This window comes from Dendrobates tinctorius, unplaced genomic scaffold (genome assembly GCF_039654945.1).
Source record: "Dendrobates tinctorius isolate UK_male_01 unplaced genomic scaffold, ASM3965494v1 ptg000120l, whole genome shotgun sequence".
In the NCBI taxonomy this organism is placed as follows: Eukaryota; Metazoa; Chordata; class Amphibia; order Anura; family Dendrobatidae; genus Dendrobates; species Dendrobates tinctorius.
The window spans coordinates 44,091,617-44,111,596 of NW_027361788.1; the positions used below are offsets into that span (position 1 = coordinate 44,091,617).

Below are 19,980 nucleotides of genomic sequence, written 5' to 3' on the forward strand. Positions count from 1 at the left end.
CAGTTTCTTTTATTATTCTGGATTCCTGAGAGATGCTTGTTAATTTCTTAGTGGACTCCGGAATGGCAGGAATGGTGGAAAGTTTTCAAATTTCCAACCTTAAAAAAGGACCCATTTAGATGAGCCATGAAATAACCAGAGATCGGCAATATGTTACCTCATCAGCAGTCGTTTACTGAATTCTATGCCAATGGATTAATCATATACAAGATCTTTCTGTCTGCACAGAATTATCACTGGTTTGCCTGGAGCAATTTGCCGCCATGAACAGTACAATCACCCAATAAATAAGCGTTCATTGAGGGCTACATTGAGGTGGAAAAAAAAAAAACGCTGGAGTGGTGCTTTAACTTAAGGTGTGCTCTTTTTCTCAAGGCAGGGTACACATGTTCATCAAGCATTCAGTTATTACCCACACAATATTTGATAGAGTGAAGGAATGGAAAATCTTCATCGATGGTATAATATATCCTCCCTGCCCCCAGCACCTCACCAGTCTGTAGATCCTTGCTGAACTCGTTGGTGGTTTTACTGCTTCCGTTTACTCGTATATATATGTAGTGCGGAAGTTCCCTTTTTTAACTTCATGCTCACGACAACGACTGGGTTCCTACAATGAGCAGAGGGTCGTCCAAAACCGGGGGCCGCACCCAAGAAAATGCTCCCTCTGCCCTCCTTTTAGCCACAGAGAATCAAAAGGTGATCCAGCTGCTGGGGAGAAAGTGCATGGTAAGAAATGTGGTACCTGGGCGGGCTCTGGGTCAGTGCTTTATAGGGTTGCAGAGCTTAGTCAGCTTCTCAAATGCTAAAATACTAAAATAAGAAATGCAGCTGAAGTATTGCAAGGCGATCTCCAGAACTCAGGTATAACAGAGTCCATAGTGATACAATGCTGACCAAAAACCTATGCCATAGCAATATTGCAGCTCTCTGCTGTCCCTGCCTCAACTGTTCTAAGATGCATAGCGTAATAACAAGACAGTGCGGCAGAGCCTCACTGTCCAGTAAGTAGCCAATCAAATGTCTCTGTGTCAATATTGGTAGATGAGCGAGTTAGCGGATCTCCGAATGTCCGCTCTTTACTCTTCCTAATATGTGACTACAGGGTAAATATTGCACCATCCATATTACTTCCTCTTTCCTATGAGTGTCTGAACGAGACATTAAAAATAAAACATTTACTTATCAGTGAGCACAGGATCATGATTCTCCTGCATCCGTCCACTCTTAACCCCGGCGATGTGAGCAAACAGGGAAGTTTATTAGCCGTCCCTTGTCATCGCTAATTGTATGTATATAATGATGAATAAATCTGCAGAAAATGTGGCCCAAGATAAGCAAACCTGCCAGTGCTAATCTGGTCATACAAAACTGAGCTACAATAGCATGTATGTCTGCCTGTGGCAGAGACAAATTTAGCTAAATTATATCATTATATAATGAATGGTTTTAATAAATACTAATTTCCTTAGTGTTTCAATTCTTAATCACTTTAAAAAAAGGGAACACGACAGCAGGTTTGAGGCCCCTAATCCACCAGCGTGCAGTTATGTAGCCAGGGTACAGTGGACCAAACTAACCTATGTCAGAACAAGCTGTTTGGGAATTAGGCAATAAAAGGACTCATCCTTCAAGGAAAGGAGTCCTGCAGCTCAGCGTACCGTCCTCTGCTTTCTCTACTTATCGCCCAGGTCCTCCTACTGACTAGTGTTAAAATGGATGGTTTTCACATGCAAATGTTGGGAAAACTAAGCCCAGTTGCTTCATGGCAAGCCAGACTTAACATTTCTCATAGCAAAGTGTTAGCTATATTATATCCAGTCTAGACAACACAGACTGTGACAGAGCTCTTTACAGCCCTGATAGTTTGCTACATTGTATAAGTGCAGGTCCAGGCAAATTGTAAAAATGTATCAGCCTAATGTCCAGGTCTGTGGGTTTGCTGCTGGCCACTATTTATCTGTATCTACACAAGCCACAATTTTATTATCTCCACTACTGTGCAGGTCAATGCAAGACATTGCTCTCTGTTACCAGCCAATTCATGCTCTCTGGTGTGTTTTTCCAAAAGAAAGTCCAGAACACCATCATCCATAGGTTGCCTTATATGTTATTCCTATTCTGCTCACTTTCACATTGGGCCGGTGACATCACATCTACAGATATTGCGTGACCGGCATGATTCATGCATATTGTAGATTGTAAGCTCTCACGAGCAGGGACGTCTTATTTTGTCTTATTTTGCTTTAATTATTGTATTGTTAACATTGTTACTTATGACTTGTGTTTTGAAACTGTTAACTGTAAACCGCTGCGGAATATGTTGGCGCTATATAAATAAAGATTATTATTATTATTGGCCCTATAGTCAAAAGTTGAAGAAATATAAAAATTTCCACTGAAAAACTTTTGTAAAAACTTGCAGTGACATCCTTTAATTGTGATATATTATACATAGACATGTTGCTTCACAAAACCCCAAAAGAAAAAGTCTAAGGGCATCAGATCCGGGGATCGTGGTATACTTTCCCGTGACTGGTCAAAAGTGCAACATGACTTTACGGACACACTGTATATATATATATATATATATATATATATATATATATACATACACACATACATACACACACAGACCTGTACTACAGAGAACTCCTGCGCTCAAGCTTGCCAACCAAACACTGCCACACCCACCAGACCTTAAACTGAAAGTTTAAATGGGAATCTAGGACATGATCCACTTCCAAAACCTGGAGTGGAGGGGGAAACCTGCCCACACTACCAATCCTATAAGCCCATGTCAGGCTTTCCTAAATTTGACCTTATCAAATAGCTGGACCAAGTCACCACTTTTATTTTGCATTGTAACTACAGGTGAGGCTATGATTACAATGAACTCCAGCGGGCTTAATATGCCTCTGTGCGCATCCTAGGGGATACAGATTCCCCTCCCTGTCTCACATAACCCCCCCCCACCTCTGTTCATACTTGTGGTATTGAACACCAGTCACTATACGGGGTGCTTGCGAAAGGGCATCCTCTTTCCCTTGCGACTTCCAAGATCAATATTCTATGGAAAAAACTAAAAATTTATAAGGACAGAAACCATCTGGTGACCCAAGCATTCCTCTCCTTGGCAGTTTACATTTAGACCAGAGGTGAATAGTCTGTCACTAGGCGGAAGTGTGGCCCCAGTAAATAACAGCGTAGAGACTCCAAGGCCCACTTAATGACCAAGGACTCCTCCTCCACTATGCTATAATTCTTCTCTGTCGAGGTAAGTTTCCTGCTTAAGTAGGTGACCAGGTGTGCTTCTCAGCTCACCTCTTGGGACAGAATCGCTCCTAGCCCTACCTCAGAGGCATTTGTTTGTACAATAAACCCATTTCTAAAGTTGGGATAAGGACGGGCTGTCTACACAGCAGCAACTTCATGGACTTGAAGGCGTCCTCCGCCTGAGGATTCCAACGGACCAAGACCGTCTTCCATCCCTTTAATAGATCAGACAGCGGTGCTGATCTCCCAGGAAGATTAGGTACAAACCTTCTATAACATCTAACGACACTGAGGAGCGCTCTCACCTGTTTCATAGTGAGAGGACGGGGACAGTTTGTAATGGCTTCGATTTTATTTGGGGTCTGATAATTTCCCGACCAATAACGTAACCCAAATACCTGGCTTCCTTAAGATCCACAGCACATTTTTTTGGGGTTTGCCTTCAAATCCGCAGCTCTGAATGAATCAACTACCGCTTGTACCTGTGACAAATGGGTATGCCAGTCGCTACTATAGATGATGATATCATCTATCTTCTAAATATGCAAACACATACTTCTGATGGGGTTCTAACACTATGTCCATCAGCCTCTGAAATGTGTCCGGGACCCATGTAACCCAAAAGGCAAGGAGAACAGTTTGCAACTACAGACAGATTTGAGTAAATTGGAGAATTGGGCTGAAAAATGGCAAATGAGGTTTAACACAGATAAGTGTAAGGTTATGCACATGGGAAGGAGAAACAGATGCTACAATTACTTACTAAATGGGAAACTGCTGGGGAAATCAGACATGGAAAAAGACTTAGGCATCTTAGTCAATAAGAAGCTAAATTGGAGTGCCCAGTGTCAGGCAGCTGCCACCAAAGCAAATAGGGTCATGGGATGCATTAGAAGAGGTCTGGGGACACGAGATGAAAACATAATTCTCCCTCTGTACAAATCTCTCGTCATCGTCAGACCACATTTGGAGTATTGTGTGCAATTCTGGACGCTGGTGCTCAAGAAAGAGATTACTGAACTTGAAAGGGTTCCAAGGCGGGCTACTAAAACGATAAATGGAGTTGGTTCACTACAATACACAGAAAGGTTATCAAAATTAGGTCTATTTACTCTAGAAAAGAGAAGACTTAGGGGAGACCTAATATATATGTACAAGTATATCAGAGGGCAATACAGAGATCTATCCAATGAACTGTTTGTACCAAGGACTGTGACAAGAACAAGGGGGCATTCTCTTTGTTTGGAGGAAAGACAATTTCTGCACCAGCATAGAAGAGGGTTCTTCACGGTAAGAGCAGTGAGGCTCTGGAATTCTCTTCCTGAGGAAGTGGTGATGGCCAACTCACTGAATGAATTTAAGAAAGGAATGGATGCTTTTCTTGTGAGTAACAGTATAGAAGGTTACGAATAACAGAATATTATAGGTAGATGGTTGACCCAGCTTAGGGGAAGGAATTTTTTTCCCTATGGAGAAAATTGGCTTCTACTCTGTGGGTTTTTTGCCTTCCCCAGGATCAACAATGCAGAACAGCTGCACTAAAAATAGGCTGAACTAGATGGACATAAGGTCTTCCTTCAGCCTTCAAAACTATGTTACTATGTTACTTAGTGACAGAGACCCTCAGGGGTCACGAAAGCAGTCTTTTCTTTGGCCGACTGTCAGAGGCGCCTACCAGTAACCCTTGATTAGATTGAGCGTCGTGAAGTACTGGGCTTGTCCCAGTCTTACAATCAGCTCATCCACCCGGGGGCACTGAATAAAGGTCAAACTTTGACACTTCATTCAAATTCCGAAAATCGTTACAGAATCGCAACGATCCTTACAGTTTTGGAATCAGTACAATGGGACAAGCTACTCACTCCTAGACTCCTAAACGACTCCTAATTGGGGTATCTTCTTTAAATCTTCCGAGTTGACTTGCCTCTGGCACACGGTACGGTTTCATTGGCACCCTTACCTGAGGCTCGGTGACAATGTCATGCCGGATCACAGATGTCCGACCGGATATTTCAGAAAATACGTCTGTATTCCTCTGCAATAATTTCTGAGCCTTCTGTTGTTGCTGTTTTGTGAGACTGTCACTAATCTTTACCTCGTTCAGCGCCTCTTCCTGGGCCGGTGTCGAAGGGACCGTAGAAGAAGTGATTGGAGTCGGCTCTGTAGCCAGACAGACAGTCCCAGTCTTTCCATGCCTTTAATAAATTGACATGGTAAATTTGCTTGGATTTCCACTTCCCGGGCCGATATACCCTGTAGTTCTGTCAAGGTGAAAATATATTTTCTTATATAACTTTTATATTTTTATACTGTGAAACAATAAGTTTTTCCTAATTGCTTGCTAATGCAAATGTAACTGTATTAAAGATGGCTGCCAGTGTTCACTTTCACTTAAATTCAGTGTCTAAAGAGTTAAGTTTCATTTCTCCTAAAAAAGATAACTCAGGAATGTGAAGAAGAAGTAACCATCAGGAGACGTTTTGACGAATCAGAGAGAGACTGGACACTAGATGTATACTGCATAAACCCCGCCTAATGCACGCCTTCCCCTAACACTCAATATAGTATTGTGTATTTGTAAATAAAAGCCAGTTGTTGTACTGCTCCTGACAGGTGTGGATGCAGGACATTAGCTAAGACTGAATCAGCTGCGTGTCTGAGTCATTCTTAATCGGTACCAGATGTTTTGCGCTCGCACAATGATTTGGAATGACTGGTGAATGAGGATTCATTGTCGTTTACGACCCCGACAGTTCACTTCCCCATTTTTTTCCCTGACTTCATATGGGCTATGCCACCTGGCCAAGACCTTACTTTCTGCGGTGGGTACCAAAACCAAACACTCTAGCCCCTTGTCTAAAAGGACCTAACAGTGGCATTTCAGTTGTAAAATCGGCTGTGACCTGCATGGGCATTCAGGAAATGTTCCTTTACAATAGGCGTTAAGAATTAAATCCAGTCCTGCAAACTTGCCACATGCTCTATAATGGTTTTAAAAGGGGTGGGCTCCTGTTCCCATGTCTCTTTGGCTATGTACAGCAGGCCCTTGGGATGTCTAGCATATAATAGTTCAAATGGAGAGAACAATGTTGAGGACTGTGGCACCTCCCGAATGGCACACCTTAGATACGGCAACAACATATCCCAGTTCTTCCAGTCTCTAGCTACCACCTTGTTCAACATAGATTTTAGGATCTTGTTAAATCTTTCTACTAGACCATCAGATTGTAAAGTCAGGGTTCTTCTTTACATGCAGAAGGGAATGTTTTTTCCAAGATATATATTATATCATATTCATTCATATGTATTCATTCATCATGTAAACTAGAGGGCAGGTCACTGAGGGATCAGTGATTTGTCAGAAGCCCAGAAGCCATATTGGTGAATATTTAATCAGAGCACCACATGAAGACCCCCCACAGGCTGCCCCAATGCACGAGCATAACATTAACTCAAAACTGAAAATAAAGATTACACAACAACCACGAGACGGATTTCATCAACCAAGGTATCATTTTAATCAGTATAACGGTGCTGACCTGACACTGTCTGTAGGTTACTGTGCACAATCCTGCTGACTGGTTCCCTTTAATCTCCCCGCACGGGTGAAAAAGGTAAGCTCAACTGTCGGATACTCTTAGAGATCTACATGTATATAAACAACCCCCGACTTTCTGACCATCGGAATTATCCCCCCAGCAACCAACGACACATAGACGAGTGTCACTAGGCTCCCTGAGTTCAAGAGTGCCTACGTCTGGTACCAGTTGACGTATACCTGGCACAGATTGGGCGCTCACTACGTGTAGCGTCTATGTTCAGACAGTCTGGGCATACACTGACACCCGATTAAACCCGCAGTCCATGGGTTCAGAAGTCAGGGGGCAGTTGGCAGCCACATGTCCTGGCCCTTGGCACCGCCAGCACCTGATAGCAGTGGAACCACTAGTCCATGAGATCGCTTTAGGGGCTGGTCTCCTGCCACCATCCCTCCGGAGTACCCCCTGAGTATGGGCTTAGCTCTGACTGACTCCTGGGTTTGCAGGGCCAGCGTAATAACAGCTGTGGGGCAGAGTCCTGTATGAAGTCCTGGATGGTCGTATAACTCTTGATCGGGCTAACAACCTGGTCTAGGGGAGGTAGCAGGATCCATGCCCGCATTCTCCTCCTTATGTAATGCAGCGGTGTTCAAACAGTATTAAAAACACATGTGACATGCACACATATGAATAAGTCGGTAGGACACTGTTCATACCACCCACTGACTCAAACACAAAGAGAGCACAGAATGACAACTGTGCAGAAATATCCTGCAGTAAAACATATAACAGTAGTCAGCAAGTGCTGATAAAAAGATGATAACAAATACAGGGTATTTAGTCGATACGTTATTTTTGCAAAAAAATGTATATCAAGCTGCTCCACCGCGTCAAGGTAACCCCTATTGAAGCAGTCCCTATCTAATGTATTTAAAACCTGAACATGTGAACAGTGTCTAAATGAACAGGATGAAGACAGGCGCTTCCTAGTATGGGCACGTGGTGTAAGCCAGCTCTTTATGTGCATGTCACACAAGAGAGGGGTGGGGTCTCTCAAATCATGCATAGGCACGGAATAAACTGGATTAAAAACACATGTGACATGCACACATATGAACACACATGACTTGTTCATATGTGTGCATGTCACATATGTTTTTAATATCACATGTGTTTTCTATCACTGAGCCAGCTACCTACCCATCTACACACATTTTCCCCTAGCCCAAGCTTTCTCATCTTACTTACCAATCTTTTATGTGGGACAGTGTCAAATGCTTTAGAGAAGTCGAGATAAATGACATCCAATGATTCTCCTTGGTCCATTTGAGAGCTTACATCCTCATAGAAGCTGATCAGGTTAGTTTGACAGGAGCGATCCTTCATAAATCCATGTTGATATGGAGTTAAACATTGATTAACATTGAGATATTCCATAATGGTATCCCTTAGTAATTTTTGTTTTTCTTGACTAGATGTAGAATCTTGCATTTCTCCCGGTTAAATACCATTCTATTAGTCGCTGCCCATTGTTCAAGCTTATCAAGATCCTTCTGAATCTTTTCTCTGTCTTCTCTGTTAGCTATCCCTCCTAGCTTTGCATCGTCTGCAAATTTGATTATTTTACCTTCAGTTCCCTTACCTAGATCATTTCTAAAAATGCTGAACAACACTGGGGCCAGGACAGAGCCTTGTAGTACCCCACTTGACACACTCTTCCAATTGGATGTTCAGCCATTTATTACCACTCTTTGAGTACGATCACTGAGCCAGATATGAATCCACCTAAACGTAGTTTTGTCAGTATCATACTTGGTCATTTTCTCAATAATGATAGCATGAGATACTTTATCAAATGCTTTGCTGACGTTGAATATCTACCACATTTCCCTCATCCATCCAATCAGTGATTCCAACATAGAAAGAAATTAAATGAGTTTGGCATGACTTGTTTGCTACAAACCCATGCTGGCTCTGGTTAATTTGTTAATTACTGCATTCTTATCCAAATACATACATACATGCTCTTGAATTATTTGTTCAAAAATCTTTCCTGGTATAGAAGTAAGGCTCACTGGCCTGTAATTTCCTGGCTCCATTTTTTTTTTTTTTTAAGATAGGGACAACATTTGCCCTTTTCCAATCTTCTGGGACTTCTGCTGTTCTCCTGGATTTTTCAAAGATTTTGGCTAATGGTTCTGCAATTTCATCTGCCAAGTCTTTCAATACCCTAGGATGTAATTAATCTGGGCCGGAAGTTTTAAATTAATGTATGGTAAATTCGCTACTGTAACCGTTCCCTCACCATCTCTCTGTTTATGGATAGTGTGGATTCTTTTATTCCTTTGATAGCGCTGTGATGAGCAGTTGACATCACAATTTCTTTCTTAGAGAACACAGATGCAAAATAGCAATTTAAAAGTTCGGCCTTCTCATCATTTTTGACCATTTCACCCTTTTCATCCTGTAAAAATTCTAAAGCATCTTTGACTTTTCTGTTGCTTTTGACAATATCACCAAAATCTTTTTTTACTGCTTTTGGTCTCCCTTGCAAGCCTCACTTCATTACTGTAATTCGATCTTCTAACTCTTGTCCTGCATTCCCTGCAAACAGCATTATATTCTTTGTTAGCTATTTTAACAAGTGATTAAATCAAACCTGTCAGCAAGATTTTGCTCAGTAAACTATAGAAACTGTCAAGTTGGCACTGTTATGCTGATTAAAATAATACCTGGATTGATGAAATCCGTTTTGTGCTTGTTGTTTTATCTTTATTTGTAGTTTTAAGTTAATGAGATTCTCGTGCTTTGGGGCAGGGCTGTAGGAGGGGCTCTATGTGGGGTGCTCTGCTTACATATTCATCTTTATGGGCTTATGAAAGGTCACCGATCCTTCACTGACCTACACCCTCTAGTACATACTGCATAGAATATTGTATGGGAAAAAAAATTACATTCATAAAAATGGCGGCAGCGCCTGCTCAGCAGCATGATACAATACCTAATATACATATATTATTTTATTATTTAGTAATAGTATTGTGGGGAGGAAAAAAATAAATACAATTTTTCATCATGTGGTCTCTTTAAATGCTTCTAATTCTTTTTGTGATTGTTACCGATTGTGTAGTGAGAATTTCATTTAGCAAAATCTCCCACCCTTTTTGGACATTTCTGTCCTTTAGAACATCCAGCCATTGGATCTTTCCTACCATCTTTCTGAGTCCATTAAAATCAGTCTGTCTGAAGGCCAACCTTAAATGTTGATTTAGCCCCGAATTTTGCATTTTCACAAGGGTAACATGAGAAAATGGACCATACAATTTGTTGTGCAATTTCTCCTGAGTACAAAGATACCCCATATGTGAAATGAAGTAAGCCAGGTGGTGAAGTGGTCGAAAGAAGTGGTGGCTTGCCTTGGGGGGGCCGTAAATGACAGCCAGTTGGAGGGGGAGTAGATGTGCACACAGTGCAGCTCAAAGGAAGGGAGGGTAACAGAAGGTGGCAGTTACTTCTCACCCACACCCAATGGGGGGTGTGTTCTTTTTTTGTCCTCTCAGTTTGAGGGTTCTGTGCAGGAGATATATATATATATATATATATATAATCCCTTTATGTTATGAAGGCAGAGGTAACTGTTAGCATCCATTCTTCTGTGTTTGGTATCGGAACAGACAAAGATGCACCGAAACATATTGTAAAGACACAGAGCGGGCCAAATCCACAACAGGAACTTGATCAGGAAACTGGTTTAAGAATTCATGACAATTGTCCAGTGCGGTGTTCACACTATCCTGTATTTATTGCAGCATGATGTTTACATGAGGGTGGCAAAATGCATTGAAAATAGTCAAATGGTGGCTGGAAGGGAACTTTTTGTTGTCCAGTCAGAAATGAGGACTAATCAGAAGCTCCTTCTTCAAAAGATTCCATGGGGGCTCTGTGGTGCAGCATATGGGCCCCTGCTCATGTCTCCTATGTAAATGTATAATACCTTGATTACAGATATATACACAGACTGGCGTAACTTTGTCATTCACAAATCTGTTTTATTTCCACAATTCTCACATACTCAGACTTTGGCAACCACTGTGGTTCAGTTACTCATGTCGCCGAATAACGATCATTGGATAAAGCAGAGCTGTGGCGTTGTGTGTCTGGTGAAAGACAATCCCAAGCGTTCCTATTTTATCCGGATCTATGACATCATGGTATGTATCACACAGTCGCACCCGATATGGCCACTCCTACAACTGTGACAAGAGCTGCACTATTGAGGTAAACAATGAAGAATACAAAATACGGGCAAGCATCCCCTGCAGCCGGCACAAAGTCGGGAACAGGGATCACCCAGGCAGATATGAGATAGCAAGAATATCCTGTGTATGGGGGCTCTAGGTTGCAGCCTGAACTTGTGTCACTTCTTTATTTTGTAGGAAGAAAAGCTGATCTGGGAGCAGGAGCTTTACCAGCAGCTCATATATCTCACACCCTGTCCATATTTCCACACCTTCCCCTCAGATGTAAGTCTGTCTACTCGCTAGTCTCGGTCCATGATGTATGTGTGACATATCCATACAGTCACTGCTGTGGCTTGGACATAAATAATCTCTGCAAGTAACACAAATATGCCCATGCTCCTTCTCTACTCACATATTCAGCTGCATTCACTATGCTTCTGTTCGCCATCTGGGATGGCACTTTGTGAACTTAGTAGCAATTTTATACAATGCACCACATTGTACATAGTCTCATCTGTGTCCAGCCAATAGGAATAAGAGCAGAATATGAATGCAGCTCTGGAGGTCCATCATTCATAAGCGATGATGTATCAGTTAAGTGAAGCAAATCAATCCCATGTGAGAAGGCTGCTGATACAATATACATATTGTATTATACCCAGTAGAGGCCTGAAGGGGCAGATCATGACACAAGGACACTCACTGTGGTGCCCTTTAAAGGAAATGTGTGGTCACAGGAGCCATCATTTCCAATTGGGGATGTCACAGCTCATCTCCTTCTCCTGTACAATGACTGATTACACCTCTACATACAGTAGACAACATTATATACAGTAGATAACACAAAAGCCACCAGGGGGAGGAGGTGAGCTATGACAAAGGTGGATCCTACATTATCTACTGTATTTGAAGGTGTCAGCCATTGTACAAGGAGGGGGAGGAGGTGAGCTGTGACAATGACTGATAACACTACACAGTAGATAACACCAGACTCACCATGAACAATAGGGGATGTCACAGCTCAACTCCTCCCCCTCCCTGCACTATGACCCACGTGCAGATCAAAGCATGGACATAAAACTCTCCTGTAGTGAAGAATGGGTCAAAGCAATGCGATTCTTATGTACAGAACAGTAAGTAGAAGTTTAGTAATAGACTTCGTGGCCAGTGTGAAAATTGCAAGAGGGTTTTTGTTTTTTTGTTTTTTTTTTTTTTAAATATGATCTGAACAACGAAAAGAATTATCAAAACATTTAAAAAAAGAAACAGAACAGAAAAACAAAACACATTTAACTAATAAGTAATTTTCTGTTGCTTCATTACCTTTAAATCCCTGTCCTACACTCCTCAGGCTGTGCCCTGGGAATAAACAGTGAATTGGTCCATAAATTATGGCCACAGACTAAGCAGCCATACATATGCATCATACATGTTCTCCACCTGAGTGGAAAACAGAGTCCCCCTGACCCCCAACCGTTTTCTATGGTGGGGCTCACATCCTGTGACTCAAAATTCTGTGTCTCCTTTAACAATCACTTCCAAAAGTGGAGCTTAGCTAAGTGAAAAATCCATGAATGTAACACTGCACACTCTACCCCAAGGAATGCCAGGCTGGTCTGAATTTTGCCAATGAAGAGGAAGCTGAAATATTTCGAGCTGTTGTTGAAGAAAAATTGCAAAAGAGACAACACAGACAAGGTATAAAGTGGAGATGAAACATTTCCAAATCCTAGGTGGCTCCAATGTATTGATGTGAGAAGCCTGCAGAAATAAACTATCACTAAAGGAAAATGTTAAAGGGGCATCAAAGGGGACAGGACTTTTATTGGCACAATAAAAAATGGAAAGTCTTTAAGGGCAAGCTGTAATGTAAAGGGTGCACAAACAGACCTAGTTACAGAAGGAAATGGCGGCAATCCATTATTAAACCCTATGATGCCCAAATGCCACCTTGGCACATATAACATTCGCTAAGACAGAGTAGTAATGATAAGTCATACTATGGAAGCAGTGCTTGGCTGTAGATAACAGAAAGGAGAACCCCCTATATTGTATCCCTTCTTCATAGAGGAGCAGTAGCTGTATTTATGACGTTACGCCACTGTTGTGATGTCTGTGCAGCTTACATTATCAAGTCATCTTGTTTCAGAAAAACGCCAAGGGCTCCCACATCCTCCGCCAGTGTCAGATGGTAAGTGGAATGCCACCCAAGATTAGGGGCGTGCAAGAGGATAAAAACTAATAACTTCTTATACTATTTGCAGAAAGGAGAAACACCCTCCCCCTGCCTCCACCACCAGGACCATTCTCCAATGGTAAGATAAAGGAAATGTGAATGTCTGCATTACTGACATCAGACATGTATAACCTGGGGTGGAGGCCATAGCTCTGCTTGGGATGGATATTTTAGCCTTGTGCAATGCTTTAATACCTGCTAATCACTCTAGGTCCACCAAGTCCACAACCTCATTCACCAATCCAGCCCCCCTGCCTTAACATGACAGCAGTCAGTATCCAAAACCCAGATATCACGTTGGAAAGATACCGAGCCCTTCCTGTGCCCAGTGATAAATACAAGAGCAAAAAGGGGAAGAAGAAATTTTCTAAGGCCGATATCGGAGCACCGAGTGGTTTCACGTAAGAACAATACATCATATAGACATAACGGGCATGTACTCAAGCGGTGGCTAAAACTTAATACTTAATACTACTGAAATACTGCCATTACTACAAGTTGATGAGGGGGCCTTTTGGTTTCCTGGGTCCCTCATTGACAGCATGGCTAGGGCCGTGTAACAGTTTCAGAATACAGGAGGGGGCAATAGCCTCATGTTTATGCACTAAGCTGGAGGACCACCTCGGCAGGACAAAACTTAGGTCCATACCATTAGTGTTATAGTATGTGATGCACTACTTACTGGGGTGGGTTCGTTACAGAGTACACAATATAATATATGTTGCTTTATTACAGGCATGTCTCTCATGTTGGCTGGGATCCAAATAATGGATATGATGTAAGTATGTCAGTACCTTTCACCTTTTTATATATGGGCTCCTCTCTCTCCATTGTAGAAAGAAAAGTTTGAGGGGTGAAAAAAGAGTTGAATGTTAGCGCGAATATGGCGTATGCCAGGACAAGCAAATTGTGGGCATAAAAGTGTCGTAAAAGGTTTGGACAAATTCCTCTGCTCAGGATCAGATTATGTGATGTTGTTCTGGACACTCACCTACTGCTACGTTCATATACATGCAGTTTGATATAATGTATCAGAGTAGGTAAGGGTATGTTCCCACAGTCAGGAATGGCGCAGTATTTGCTCAGGATTTGATGCAGGTGAAATCTGCACCAAATCTGCATTTGAGGTCACTGGCAGGTCACCTGCTTTTTTTATGCGTTTTTAATGAGTTTTTCGGCATGCTTTTTTTGTGTGTTTTTTTAACTGCATGCATTTTTTTGTCACTTGAAATAAAGCTAATTGAAAGTTGGCTTCTGGGAAGGAAAAAAAAAATTATTTCCTGTTTGCAGATATATTGAGGTATGTTCCCACGGTCAGTAAACGCTGCGGGTTGACGGCGGCTCACCCGCAGAGACAGACATGCGGCGCGTCTTTCCAGACCACAGCACGTCAATTTATGTAGTGGAGATGCTCAGTCTCCGCTGGGTAAATTACCCATACACTTTCATTAGATGCGTATTAAGTGTGGGATTGCAGCTTACTATGCATGTGTACTAATTTAAATAATTGTGAATCTTGTGACACAGCCAGAAGTACAGACACAGGAAGTGGAGGAAAGCACAGAGACAAGACCCTTCCTTTTTTAATAAATAATAATTTAAAAAAAATGACGTGGGGCCCCCCATATTTGTTAATCAGCCAGAGTAAAGCAGACTACTTGGGCTGGTATTTAAGGCTGGTAAGATCCAATATCCATGAACCTTACCAGCCTGATAAAATACAAGGCTGCAGCAGTCTGCTTACCTTGGATGGTTAGCAAAAATAGCGGGATGCTCTTAAAAAAAAAAAAAAAAAACAGCGTGGGGTCCCCCTATTTTTGTTAACCAGCCAAGGAAAAAGCAGACAGCTGCGGCCAGGTATTCTCAGGCTGGCGAGAAGCCCATGGATTTTGGCCCACACCAGCCTAAAAATAGCAGCCCGCAGCTGACCCACAATTGGCGCATCCAAAGATGCACCAATTGTGGCACTTTACCCAGATCTTCCAACTTGCCCTGTAGCGGTGGCAAGTGGGATAATATTTGTGGTGTTGATGTCACCTTTGTATTGTCCGGTGACATCAATCCCACAGCTTAGTAATGGAGAGGCGTCTATAAGACACCCATCCATTACTAATCTTATAGTTGTATGGTAAATAAAGACAGCCAGAATAAAGTCTTTTAAAAATCTTAATTTACCACACTTAAGGCATTGCTTAATCCCCGACTCCCTCGATCTCCTGCAACAAAAATATAATGATAAACCAACATAGAATACTCCCTGTCCGACGTAGTACAATTACAGAGTGTCCCATGACGAGTCAAGCTCTGCTACATCTGGATGCCTTTGGATGAATGGTGTCATTATGCCACCATCCTGCCTGACATTCAAACACAGTGGAGCTTGTAGATGACCACCGGAGATAACTCTGTCTCTGGTGGTCACCTGCACTGCAGTTCTCACGATCAGGTGACCGTGAGAACTTTGCTAGTGACCGGAGATAACCCCAGCGGTCACGTGCATGGCAGTTCTCAGGGTCAGCTTAGCTCATCGCGAGAACTGCAGTGGACGCGAACTCCCGGCTGTGGCACAAAGTAAGACATTATTTAAATTAGTTCACATGTGTAGTAAGCTGCGTTCCCCCACTTAATTCGCATGTGACTATAAAGATAATGAGGGAAATTTACAATGCGGAGACTGAGCGGCTCCGCAACATAAATAGACATGCTAAGGTCTGGAAAGACGCATCGCATGTCCGTTTACGCAGGGATGCTGCGGGCACTTCTGAACGCATAGTGGAGAGATGGGATTTCTTGAAATCCCATCCACTATGCTGTAACATCTGGCCGCTGCGGGTTTGACGCTGCGGATGTACGCAGCGTCAAACCCGCAGCATTTACTGACTGTGGGAACATACCCTAAGAGCCATCAGGCTACAATCCGGGACAGTATAGGATTTTTTGCGGCTCTTCATAGAAGATTGCCTAAAATGATACATTAGAACAATTGCAGAATTAGCCACAGTTGTGGAAAAGCGTTTATGTTCACTAACAGCAAACAGAGATCTTGAAAATGGAAAGCAAACAAACCAGAAAGAAAATTATAAAGCTGCAGCAATTTAGATTCTGCCCCATTAAATGCAGGTTTCTGACAGTGCTCACCCTCCCTCCCTGGTTTCATGGTGTCCCCCTTCTATAATATTACAACCAGGTAAACGCATTGGATCCGGCACTGCTCAATTTTTTCAACAAGGCAGGGATAAGCGAAGCGCAACTGCAAGATGCCGAAACCTCAAAGCTGATCTACGACTTCATAGAGCAGAATGGAGGGGTGGAGGCTGTAAAGGAGGAAATGATGATGAGAGGTGAGGATCCGCCCGTGGCATGTCCATTATTTATCATCCGTTACATAATGCAGACATATTCCGCAAGGAAAGGCTCTAATTTCAAATTGCAAATGTGGGAAGAGTCAGGAAAACCCGTAGAAAACTTGACAAAACCAAAAGTAGAATCATCTAGGGCTATTATCTGTTTGCTAACCACATTTTTTTTCTACAGATTCTGCCCCACCACCTCCTCCACCCTCCCGCTCTGCACCATCTCCCACCCGTCCATCACAGGCAAGAGGCAGAACTGGCCCCTTACCTCCTCCTCCAACCCGAGGCTCTGGTGCCCCTCCACCCCCTCCGCCATCTCGCAGTACTCCTGCTCCACCACCTCCCTCTGACTTCCACAGAGCTCCACCACCGCCACGGGGTGGCGCCCCACCACTTCCACGAAGTGGAGGTCCACCTCCTCCACCTCCACCACCAGCTCCAGAACCGCAGTTTCATGGAGGACCGCCTCCTCCTCCCCCTCCAGTTATATCAGGAGGTCAAGGACCACAGACCTCTCCTGCCCCTGGTGGTCGTGGAGCCTTGCTGGATCAAATCAGACAGGGAATGAAACTAAACAAGGTGAGTGGTCATGAAACCATACATACATTACAACCCCCAACATCACCCAACCACTGGGCTTGGCTATTATACACCTGAAATGTAATCTATACATGGAACACTACAACCCTCAATATGATCCAACTAGTGGACATGACCATAATTCTATCACACTCTATACATAGAAAACTGCAACTCATAATAATCCCTTTTAAAGGATTGGATCTTATCAGACAAAATGATCTAAACTCACCTGTTCCATCCCCTGTAGCTCCTGAGCAGACTGCTCCGATGGGACAAGAAGCGATGATGCCCCGTACTTCAGCCTATGTCTGGCTGCAGCAGTCAGGAGATTACAGAAAGGGGGCTTCATCGCTTCTTGTCCCACCGTAGAAATGATGTCAGTATAGGCAAGTACACATCATTTTATAAATTTTCTATCTTTTCCTCACTTTTGCATTTATTTATTTTTTTCACATTAAAAGGAGTGGATTACATGACACTCAAAACTATTTAAAAAAAAGAAGAAAGTTTTTGAATTATTTTGCTTTGCTTTTCAGGTGACAGAACCAGCGGACGTGCCCACCTCTCCTCAGTCTAATGCAAGCTCCGAGGGGCTGGTGGGGGCACTTATGCATGTAATGCAAAAGAGAAGCAAAGTGATCCATTCTTCAGGTATTTCTCACCATTCTAAAAATCACGCATCAAATGTTTTATGTCCCGATGAAACCAATGTTTTAGTGGTATAGGGTTGTAATTACCCCCCCACTCCCCACCCCAATTGCTATTAATACTCACCGTACCTTCTGTGTCTTTAGACGAAGATGATGACGAAGGAGCGGAGGATGATGATGACGATGAGTGGGATGACTGAGACGCCAACGGCACACAGCTTTTCTACGGTTCTTTATGTTGCTATTAATGTACATCTTCTGCTAGGAAAGTACTTTACACTTCATAAATCTTACTGGAACAGATAAAAGACGTTTGTTAGTGACAGAAATAATTTATGGGAGCAATACAAGTAGATATCATTATGAGGATTGTCACACAGCAAGAAAACAATAAAAAAAAAAAAAAAAAAAGATATTTTCACTGCAATCCTCATGCTGATTGATTAGATATTATCACTATGATAGGATCATAAACCCAATGTCTATTTTCCTTGCTGCATGCCATTATAGTTTTTCCTCCAGGACAATTCGTGCCGCTAGAATGGAGCTGTCCTGCAGTTCATTTTCAGGATCAGTAGGGGTCCAAGGTTTCAGACTCCCAATGATAATTAAAGCCCCCCCCCCCCCAACCGTCACACACAGCGAGATCGCTGCTGAGTCACAAGTTTTATGACGCAACAGCTATCTCACCAGCGATCTCGCTGTGTGTGACAGGTATCAGCGACCGGCCCCCCTGCCAGGTATCGCTGATTGTGCTCGAATGGTCTGGACATTTTTTTGATTGTTGGTCTCCCGCTGGCCAGCACGCGTCGCTGCGAGTGGCAGACGGGAGACCAGCGATCAGCGAGCTGGACTTTGGTTTCCAATGTAAACCACGGGTAACTGAGGGCGCGCGTCACTTAGTTACCCGCTGTGTACCTTAAATACCAGTGCGCTGGTGCAGGGAGCTGGTAACCAAGGTAAACAGCGGGTTTCTAAGCGCCGCACGGCACTTAGAAACCCGCTGTTTACCTTGGTTACCAGCTCCCTGCACCAGTGTGCTGGTAACTAAGGAACACAGCGGGTAACTAAGCGACGTTCCCGCTTGTTACCCGCGTTGTCGCTGTCCTGATCGCTGCTGAGATCTGCCTGTTTGGCAGCTCACCAGCGATCATGTAGCGACACACCAGCGATCCTGACAAGGTCATATCGTTGTCGGGACGGCTGGTGCGTCGCTATGTGTGACGGGGCCCTTAGTGATGGCAAATAACTATGCCTATGTGCACACGCTGCGGATTCACCTGCGGATTTTTCCCTGCGGATCTGCAGGTAAAACCGCAGGTAAAGTGACCTGCGGTTTTTCCTGCGGATTGGCCAGCGGTTTTCCCCTGCGGTTTGACACCTAAACAATGGAATAGGTGGCAAACCGCAGCAGAATCCGCAGAAAGAATTGATATGCTGCAGATTTAAAACCGCAGCTTTTCCACTGCGGATTGTAAATACCATAGACTTACATTGTACTGTACACTGTCTGCGGAACTGCTGTGGATCCGCAGAGGCCAATCCGCTGCGGATCCGCAGCAGAATCCCCAGCGTGTGCACATAGCCTAAAAGGGCATCATCAACAATACAAATTAAGTTAGTCAGTATGACTTCTTAAAGGAATTGTCCAGCACCAATAGTATCTGCCAAGCTGTGCATGCTACATATGGGGCAGATGCCAGCTGTATATCACTGTCAGTGCCCACCACTGACTGCAGCGACCAAAGCCAGCTCACTATACTACTGCTAAACCATTTAAATACCGCTGATAACCACTGACAGCAGAAATTAAACGATCGATACCCGTCACAACTGCCATTCTGTTATCCCCATGGCCAGGCTTCACTAGTGATTTGTTCCATGTTCCCAAATCCTGCATTACATGATCAAACGATCACAGGCTGGGGGCTTATAATTTTTTTTTATGAATAATATCTCTCTCATACACAGCCACTATTTTTCCCAGTAATTAAAAGAAAAAAAAGCACATTTGGGGTAATTGTGTCCGTAAAAGTATGAACTATGAAAATAAAAAAAATGATTTCACCCTTAGCGTAAAGAAAAAGATAAGCATCAAAACTG

The 19,980-nt window shown here is 43.1% G+C and overlaps 1 protein-coding gene and 1 long non-coding RNA gene across 5 annotated transcripts in view; one reads left to right on the forward strand and one right to left on the reverse strand.

Moving 5' to 3' along the window:
• The window catches only part of LOC141046695 (uncharacterized), a 218,457-nt gene that overhangs the window by 197,095 nt on the left and 1,382 nt on the right, over positions 1–19,980 (reverse strand). Inside the window, exons 2-3 of one of the 4 annotated variants that reach the window (XR_012219631.1) lie at positions 18,007–18,170; positions 574–708 (exon numbers count right to left, since the gene is read on the reverse strand). This is a non-coding gene — a long non-coding RNA (uncharacterized lncRNA). Of the gene's footprint in view, positions 1–573; positions 709–18,001; positions 18,171–19,980 lie in introns of those variants that run through there. The other 3 variants (XR_012219630.1, XR_012219632.1, XR_012219629.1) reach the window with 3 other exon arrangements.
• On the forward strand, positions 600–18,185 carry WAS (WASP actin nucleation promoting factor). Its single transcript, XM_073541285.1, has 12 exons — positions 600–729; positions 10,892–11,026; positions 11,252–11,338; positions 12,658–12,754; positions 13,206–13,247; positions 13,321–13,371; positions 13,504–13,693; positions 14,028–14,070; positions 16,480–16,633; positions 16,827–17,224; positions 17,764–17,878; positions 18,022–18,185. The coding sequence occupies exons 1-12, from the start codon at positions 616–618 to the stop codon at positions 18,075–18,077; spliced, it is 1,482 nt and encodes a 493-aa protein (XP_073397386.1). The 5' UTR covers positions 600–615; the 3' UTR covers positions 18,078–18,185.

Bases quoted from the DNA above. Each gene is read 5' to 3' on its own strand.
- WAS (XM_073541285.1), top strand. From the start codon at position 616: ATGAGCAGAGGGTCGTCCAAAACCGGGGGCCGCACCCAAGAAAATGCT. The intron at 12,755-13,205 runs GTATAAAGTGGA...ATCTTGTTTCAG, and splicing joins AAAGAGACAACACAGACAAG to AAAAACGCCAAGGGCTCCCA. The intron at 13,694-14,027 runs GTAAGAACAATA...GCTTTATTACAG, and splicing joins GGAGCACCGAGTGGTTTCAC to GCATGTCTCTCATGTTGGCT.